This window comes from Cheilinus undulatus, linkage group 7, assembly GCF_018320785.1.
Source record: "Cheilinus undulatus linkage group 7, ASM1832078v1, whole genome shotgun sequence".
Classification (NCBI taxonomy): Eukaryota; Metazoa; Chordata; class Actinopteri; order Labriformes; family Labridae; genus Cheilinus; species Cheilinus undulatus.
In genome coordinates this window covers 9,558,834-9,567,377 of record NC_054871.1, presented here as the reverse complement: position 1 = coordinate 9,567,377, position 8,544 = coordinate 9,558,834, and the positions used below count along the sequence as shown (strand labels likewise).

The following is an 8,544-nucleotide window of genomic DNA, read 5'->3' as shown; positions in this document are numbered from 1 at the left end:
ACTGCATATCCCATAATTCAATGCAAAATCTTGTATTTGTTGTTAATATCATTCTTCAAGCTTTGAAATCATATATGTACTTTTTTCACACACATTTCTTTATTTCAGTGTTTTCATTTGAAATGATGATGTTGTAATATATCCTAGTCGACATATTGCTCCATGCTTCGGTGGCATGGATGGTTTTCATCACTAATCAACATGCTGCATTTGCATTTTCTTTTAGACATTTTCATACATACCTGAGACTCCGCTGATTTAAGATGTCAGTGTGACACTCTAGGACTGTGAAAATAAAACTCCACTGACTGTGACTGTATTTTCAAGCAGTCCACATACCCTGGATTTATTTTATTTTACAATCTCCTAAATTTCAATAAATATATGACACATTTCTGTGCTTTATAAATGTTTAATTAGCAATCAGTGACATCAGATTATTTACAAAGAATTTATTTGGTATGTCTTACTGCTGTTCCATATTTCATTTCTGGATTATAATTGTTTTTCTCTGCAAACTACAACATTCAGAAGGATGCAGCAGACTGACAGATGAAAGTGTAACTCCTGGTTCAGCCAATCAGATCCTGAGTCTCTCGATACCCAGGTTGTGTCTGCGTGGGCCGGGGCAGGAGCTGGCTTTTGGGGAACCTCTGATCTGTGCAGGCAGATACACTAAAGTCCCCAGGGAGTCCTTTGGCTTGGAGATGGTGACGTCTGTGCTGGGAGTGACTGAATGCAGGTGTTCGTGGGGGTGCAGATGTGTGTGGTTGCTGTGCTGATGCTCTGTGTGTCCTCCAGCTGCTTTAGCATGAGCCTGCTCCTCAACAACGGCAGCCTGCAGAGGGATTGAGAGAGTAACTGTGTAGCAGACTTTGTCAGCTTCTTCTGATATGATGTGACAGCAACATGCAATGATTTTAACTAAAAAGTCTTAGCCTGTCAGTAAAACTAAGAACTGACTGAGAGGAAAAGTCTGGTTGAAAAGTGTAGTCTCCCTTGTTAAGGCAATGTTATGTTGGAGTTTGGTTTAGTGTGCTTTAGCATCGTTATTGATGGTATATTAATGACATTGTGCTGTAACCCTACCTGTCTCAATAGTGCCTTTGTTGACAGAGGGTGGTGAAGGCAGAATCATGTTGACTGATAGGGTTAACAGAGTTTGTGCTAGTGTAACTGTTAGTGTCTACAGCCCTTTGTTTACTGACTGCTTGTGGAGGTTGGGCAAACTCACATCAAGGCCAGGTTTTAAGGCCAGGTTTTTCCCCCTCCCAAGCCTCATGTTGGCAATAATATCATGCCTAAAGTTCTATGAGCACCAAGTCCATTATTTTTTGGTTCTTTGGGTCCCTAATCCAATAAAATTCAAACCTTGCACACTGAGTTGAATGCATTTTATTCTTATTCACTGCAAAAATTCCTCGGCAGTAGCACAGTCTGTAAGGACCTGAGCTGGGAATCAGAGGGTCGCCGGTTCAAGTTGGACCATATCTGAACTGGCCTGGTAGCTAGAGAGGTGCCAGTTCACTTGCAGAGTACTGTCAAAGTGCCCTTGATTAAAGCACTGAAAACCCAACAGCTCCTGGTGCTTCAGCGAGAGCACCATCACTCTGACACCTCTCCATTAGTGCATGTCCATGGGGATCCTGTTTGTGCATGTGTGTTCTTATGCAATTCAGCCTACGTGTGTGTAGCATGTTCAACAACAGAGTGTAAACTGTGAATTTCCTTTCAGAGAAAAATAAAGTATGTCTTCTTCTAAATTGTTCTGTAACGTGACTGAAAAAAGTAGAGAAGATGATCCTGTGGCTCTTTGAATCCTTGATAAAACAACCATTCATCCTGAGACAGATATGGTGCAAGCTTGAGGAGTGTCATAGTGCTGTGCCAAGATGGTGGCAACTTTTCAAATTCAGTCTCTGTAACGAGGCTGCGGGTACAAATTTTGGCTCACTATTGATTATGTAACATGGTGAATATCCACAAAATACATGGGCTAATCATGGTGTTTAAAGGGAGGTTTCAGTGTGAGGGAGGGGGGTGGGTGAGCAAGCAAAAAGGGAGCAGCAGCTGCAGCTCTGAGTGATTTATCAACCATTTGATTGCCTTGAACAGATGTGAAAAACCTCTGTTTTCCTAACCTGCTCTAAAAAGAAAAGATGATGGAAAAGTTTAGGCATTAGTGTGCAATCATTAGTAGCACGACATAAGATCATTTTTCCCTTTTATTTTGTGCAAAAATTTTCTGAAAAGAAAAAAAAGAAAAAAAAAAAAAAGGAATGGACTCAGTGTGCAATGGCCTTAAGCCTACCTCTTCCATCCGTACCATGGCCAAGGAAGTGCACCTGGCTTGAGTGCAGTATTGACTGCCTTATGTAAATGTGCCTGAAGTGTATTCACTTGTTGCTTTGATGTCTGTCATTCAGGGGTCATGAACTACATTTGAACATGGGCTAACTTCTTCCTGTCAGACTCTGTGGGGACCAGGCTTTCAAATAAACCTTAACTGAATCAAGTGAGGCCTGCAGAGGCTGAAGCCTCAGGAGTCTTCTCCGTCCCATTATTTCACTAGTCAGTGACATCGAAAGGGATGTCCCTACTGACCGAAGAGGGGCATTATTGTTCCAATCTGGAAAGGAAACTGTGATTTCAGAGACCGGTATGACTACAGTGCCAGGAAAGAGGAGCGGTCTTTGCACTGATACTGAGGATCTGTGATCTGCTGCTTCAACATTAGCAGTCTGATCAATCAGGCTTTACTATTAGGAGGTCTCTGAGGGTGCCAATTCATTATTTTGTCTTTTTACTTTTTGGTTTTGATTTATTGTTGAGAAAAAGTGAAAATCTCTTTAACTTTAAAGGTTTAAGCACTCATATCTACAGTACGTTTAATCTATAGCTGCGTTTCGATTACCCTTAGAAATGCGCAAAATCTAAATAGTGCGATAAAAAACTGGTTATGGAAACACCTGAATTTCGAAAAACCTCTCAAATATCACAAAAAAGTTTTTACGCTCTCATGAGGAAGTTTTTCAGATGTTTGGAAATAGAAATATATCGCAAAAGTGTAATGGAAACACTTTCTACATTTACAAGTCACAGGACGTGACATACGGGGTCACATGACCAGTCACTCCGAGACAACATGGCGCGGTACGTGTGGACAGAAGAGGAGACCAGACTTTTCTTATCATCATACTTATACCATTATACGTGGCTTTGCCCCTGAACGATCATCCGTTGCCTTCGTCTTTTGTTTAAAATTATCAAGGCAACCACTGTGGATGTAACCAAAACCATATCCACACGCAACAGGTTTCCAGGCTTCCCTGCAGCGGATTCACGCGAGATGAGGTTTTACGAGAATTGCAAGGCCTATGCCCAAAACTTCCTTTGATGGAAACGCATTCAAAGCAAAATTGTACTTAGTTGAAGTTTAAGAAATATCGCTTTTATTTTGTGAAAAACTGTAATGGAAACCCAGCTTATGACAATAACCAACCACATGTTCAGTGTATCAGAGCAGTAACATTCAGTACCTGAGGTTCATAGATCTCACACTTCACATCCACTTCATTTCTGCTCAAAAACTTCTGTGTTTTTCCAACTGGGATAGAGATTTGAAACTCCTCATCACTGGTCACATGTGAGCCTGAACAGAAGCCTCTGTGCTGAAAGGACAGAAAGAGAACAGCTTAACCTGAGTGAGTAAACTGTGATGTTTGGAGTCAGAAAAGACTCAGAAAAAAAGTGTTGGTTCCTATAAAAACAGACATAATGAGTTTTCAAACCCAGTTATGGGGTTTATGGGTTATTTCACTTTTGACTAGTTTGTGAATTAATGGATAACTTAATATGTTTTTTAAAGAAATAACATAAGTATGTTTTACTCACAGCAAATTGACAGTCCATCGGTGGGCAGTCACTCAGGCCATCTGTGTTGGTTTCCTTTGAACACACTGTCTCCACAATGGTAAACTCCACGAAGTATGACGGACCAACAACCCACTGACAAAACATACAGAGAATCAGTGTAACAACAAATCTGTCAAATATAAACTGAAATTAGAATCTTTAACTTTCTCTTTGTCACTCTCCCATGAAGCTTCAACTGGTGAAAAACCCGCAGTTGTTGTTTGCAGAGTCTCCCATCTCAGCTGCTGAAGCTTGTAACTCCCTCAGAGTAGTCATAGGTGTGTTGCTGGCCTCTCTTACTAGTCTCTTTTCACGTGAGGATGACCTGATCTAGGCAGATGTACATATATGCCATTTTCCTTACATTTGTTGATAATGGATTTAACTGAACTCCAGGGGATGTTCGGTGCCTTAGATTTTTTTTCCTATGACTTGGACTTTTCCATAACCTTTTCTCTGAGTTGCTTGGAGTGTTCTTTTGTCTTCATGGTGTAATGGTAGCCAGGAATAAAGATTATCCAGTGATTGGACCTTTCAGACACATGCGTCTTTATGCTACAGTCACTGAGACACTGCGCTCAGGTGATCCCCATTTCACTAATTAGGAGACTTTTAGCTCTAATTGGGTGGACCTCTGTTGAAGGGGGTGGATATTTATGCAATCATTTATTTTACATTGCATATTTTTATTCAATTGAAATTCATTTGTTGAAATCTATTTTCATCATCCAAGGGGGATGAGTGCTTTTTAAAGGTACTATATTTCTGTATTAAAAGGGACGCTTGGCTTGTTTTGTTTGTGCTTCTGTTTTACATGTTGATGGATTTACAGTAACATCAGTAATGAGATTATTTGACAGTAACAGTAATGTGAATATTAAGTTGGCAGCAGTGTAGGGTTAGACAGAAATTTAATATGATTACAGTACGATGTCAATTTGTACCACATTACATCCAACAATGTTCGTATCCAGTGTCACTGTAGTTGTCAGGTTAGTTGGTTTATTACTTTGTTTGTACTTCACCTGTGAGCTGGCTCGGGTGATGTTCTCCAGAGTGAAGTAATTAGCCAGGACACTCTCTTTATTGAACCTCTGCAGGGACAGATTAGCAGTCTCCTTCACCACAGGCTCATCTAAGTTATCAGAGGTTGGACAGTCTGGACACACTTCAACCACCGCAGTAGCTGGAACTAAACACAAGAATGAACAGGACATCAGTAAACAGACTGATGCTGAGATAAAATGTTAGGACTTAGGTACTCAATGTGGTGAAAGGGACTCTCCCTGGCCTCTTTACATCCTGCAAAATATAAACTTTTATCTAATCCATAGTGTACACAGATCTGTTCTCCTTAACTCAGAAAAATGAACTGACACTTAAAGCAGGTTTTATATTTCACATCACTATTTACAAATCAGAATTTCAATCACTTTGTCAACATGTGTTTATTAAGTGGCTCCATCCACCTACCTTCACGTAGTGCACAGGAGTAACTTCTGAGTGTGACTTTCGAGTCGATGTAGGCAGATATCTCACACTCTCCATACACCTGAAGGACACAAACAGAAAGATGTACAAAATATTCCTTTGGTTTACGTCACACCAATCCTAAAATGTACACACAGTGCATGCAGGATTATGGCTTGCTGTGCAGCCAGTTACGTGTAAAACCCCTTTCCCTTTGATTGCATATTTGGAAGTTGGAAGCATGGCATTGTCCAGAATGTCTCGGTATGCTGGAACATTAAGACTGCCATTCAGCCTAGGCCAGCCCCCTAAAAAACATACCATTATCCCTCCTCCACCAAACTTCACAATGCAGTCAGGCGAGTAACATTCTCCACACCTAACAGGTGTGGCCAAATACTTTTGTCCATATAGAGTATTAAAGATTGGGCCCAGTGTAGATTAATGTTTTGATTTCTGTCAGTTTGATTGGATAATTGATCAACTAATCAATGTATCGATCCACATCAATGGATTGTTACACCCCTAGTAACAGGTTTCTTTTAAAAATAACTGCCCACAAAATCTATGCATGTCAATTAAAAAATGACTTCACCTTGTGGTACTTACTGGAATATCACCGATATCTCTGATTTCACATTGTTTCCATGGTTTTCTACTGAGGACATGGCATTTGGTTTCCATCACATCGATGGTCAGCTTGTAGAGTGATCTGCCTTTTTCCTGTAAACATACACACAAACTTTAAGTTTTACCTTCTTTCTAGGATTAGCAAACTCTGCAACCAGTCTTTAAATGGTTATTTCTGAATTTTTGATGAGACAAGAGTCCTGTCATTAGCCTCTAGAGATTTAAGTGAGCCTTGCCACCTTAAAGAGAACACACTAGGGGGAGGAAGTTAGACTATACAAAACTTCAGATGGACACATTGCTCTCTGTTATTTTGCTAGTTTATGGTAAAACAATGTGCCACAAAACAATGTTGGCTTCAATGTACACTATTTAAAAAAAAAGTAATTTAATTTTAATCAATTTATCCCCAGAAAGTTTAAGACGGTCAGCAAATACACAGTGTTTAGTAAGGCAGGGAACTCTGGATGGGGAGTGATGCAGGCTGCAAATGTCTATGAGCTGTTTTTATCTGATTAGAAATGTCCTGAAGTAGTGTTGTTACTAAGTCCCACTGCTGGGACTAAGGTTCAGGGACATAGGCTTACAGCTTCACACCTATACTATCAGGTATCTAGGGATCTCTCAGACTCACAGGTTTCCACTAAAGTTTGGGGCTTTTCCATTATGAAGAGTGGCACAGCAGCCCAGTGTGGCAGGGGATTTTTTTTTCCACTACAGTTGAGCTGTAAGTTTTGATGCCGTATCTGGAGGTGATCATGCAGCGTTTTGAATATATGATGTAAAATAGCTGTGCTCCAGTAATTATTGTTTTGTTCTGCCAGAAAAAGATGAAGCACCCATTGTTTCTACTTTGAAGTTTCCTCCTTCTTTTGATAATGTGGCAGGCATAACAAATTTGATGACGCGGTTCCTACGTAAACATGTCAGCAAGGCATCTCAAAACCGCTGTGACATCACTGTTTCCAACTTGGAGTTGGGTCAAAAAAGGACACAACAAACATGTTTATAAAGCCCATTATTACTGAAATCCTGTAAGGGCATATACTATATATACATGTATATATTTATTTCCCCTCCATTTTCTCATAAAAAAATTTGACAAATTTTGTAATTCCTTGAGAAATCTCCTAAGTATCTTGCAAAAAACTGCTTTTGTCATCGGAGAAAAATAAATAAAATGTCCGAACCAAATTTTCTCCTTCCTTACCAGATTATTTTATTCCAGGCATGCATTTATAACCCATGGAGAAGAGTGCCCACCAGTTGAGAACCATTGATAAAACTATACTCTTGTATCGACAGCAAACAGCATGTCATTGTCTCTTGAGTTGAGATCACTTTTTTCTTAGTAGAGTTTGTTGTTGTGGGAGATGCAGACCTAAACAGCTGATCAGGAGATGACAATATGCTGAGGCGGAAGAACACGTAACTGAAAGTTGCATAGCAAAATAGTGCCAAAAAACACAGGCCTGATGGGTGAAAACTAAATGCTTCAAAATTTTGGATATAACATAGCCTACATCTCCCTTGCTGGTGCCCCTAGTGCTATCCTTAAAGGGGCAATGCACACTAAACTCTCTGGATGCTAATGCCACTACTATTGCCAAGAACCTAATACACACGACTTCACAAAAAAAAAAAAAAAACTTAATATCCCTTTAAAGCTGCTCCATGTATCTGTTTTAAGTGCCTAAAAAATTCAAGTGCATGATTCCCCTCACCTTTTCAGGCGTGTGAGTGACATCGTACAGTCTGTTGAGGCTCAGGATGTGACCTTTAGTCCGGTCCTGGTTGATCTGGTCCAGGGCATCTTCAGCCACCCTCACAGCCTCAGGACTTAAACATCCCTGAGGCTCTGGGTTGGCTCTTCCCTCCTGCTGCAGCAAAATCAAACACAGGACCAGCAGATACACCCTCATTCTCTCAACTCATACACACAAACAAACATAAAAACAAACAGACACTGGGCTAAATAAAATCACTTATTTAACCCACTGAAATTACTAAAGCTTCCCCTGGAAAATAATTTTTGCAGACAGAGTTTGGACAGAAACATGTGAGGCTGGACTTTTGCCCCTTTCCCAAAAGCTGAGCAAACAGACACTATCTGCTGCTCTGTAGGCCAATGGCTGGCTCAGACTGTCTGAGGGGTCATAGTGCACTGGGGAACAGGGGACATGATGTAAACTGAAACATGAACTGTCAGCTTTGTTTCTTGAATTTCTCACCTCCATGTTAAACTTGCTGCATTTCCATTTGGTTCTGTTAGCTTTCACACTGAACTTTGTCAGGCACAAAGCAGGTCGGATGTTGTGTAACACAGCCACTCGCCACTAGATGGGGCTGTAGCTCTGGTCAGTGACTGATGCCATCCAGCCTAATGTTGCAATACTACCCAGAAAGACACAACTGCTGAGTGAAGGGACAGGGTAGTCACGACAAACTTTATATGCATAGCGTTGAATTTACAACTCACACAAGTGTTTTTAATGCATATGACATGATACAAAATTACATGCATGCAAT

The 8,544-nt window shown here is 40.4% G+C and overlaps 1 protein-coding gene across 1 annotated transcript; it reads right to left on the bottom strand.

Moving 5' to 3' along the window:
* Window positions 1–378: 378 nt before the first annotated feature.
* LOC121511851 (fetuin-B-like) lies at window positions 379–8,086 on the bottom strand. Its single transcript, XM_041790683.1, has 7 exons — window positions 7,740–8,086; window positions 5,995–6,108; window positions 5,389–5,467; window positions 4,941–5,107; window positions 3,895–4,008; window positions 3,540–3,671; window positions 379–838 (listed from the first exon to the last, which is right to left on the bottom strand). The coding sequence occupies exons 1-7, from the start codon at window positions 7,935–7,937 to the stop codon at window positions 581–583; spliced, it is 1,062 nt and encodes a 353-aa protein (XP_041646617.1). The 5' UTR covers window positions 7,938–8,086; the 3' UTR covers window positions 379–580.
* Between the last annotated feature and the right edge of the window lie 458 nt (window positions 8,087–8,544).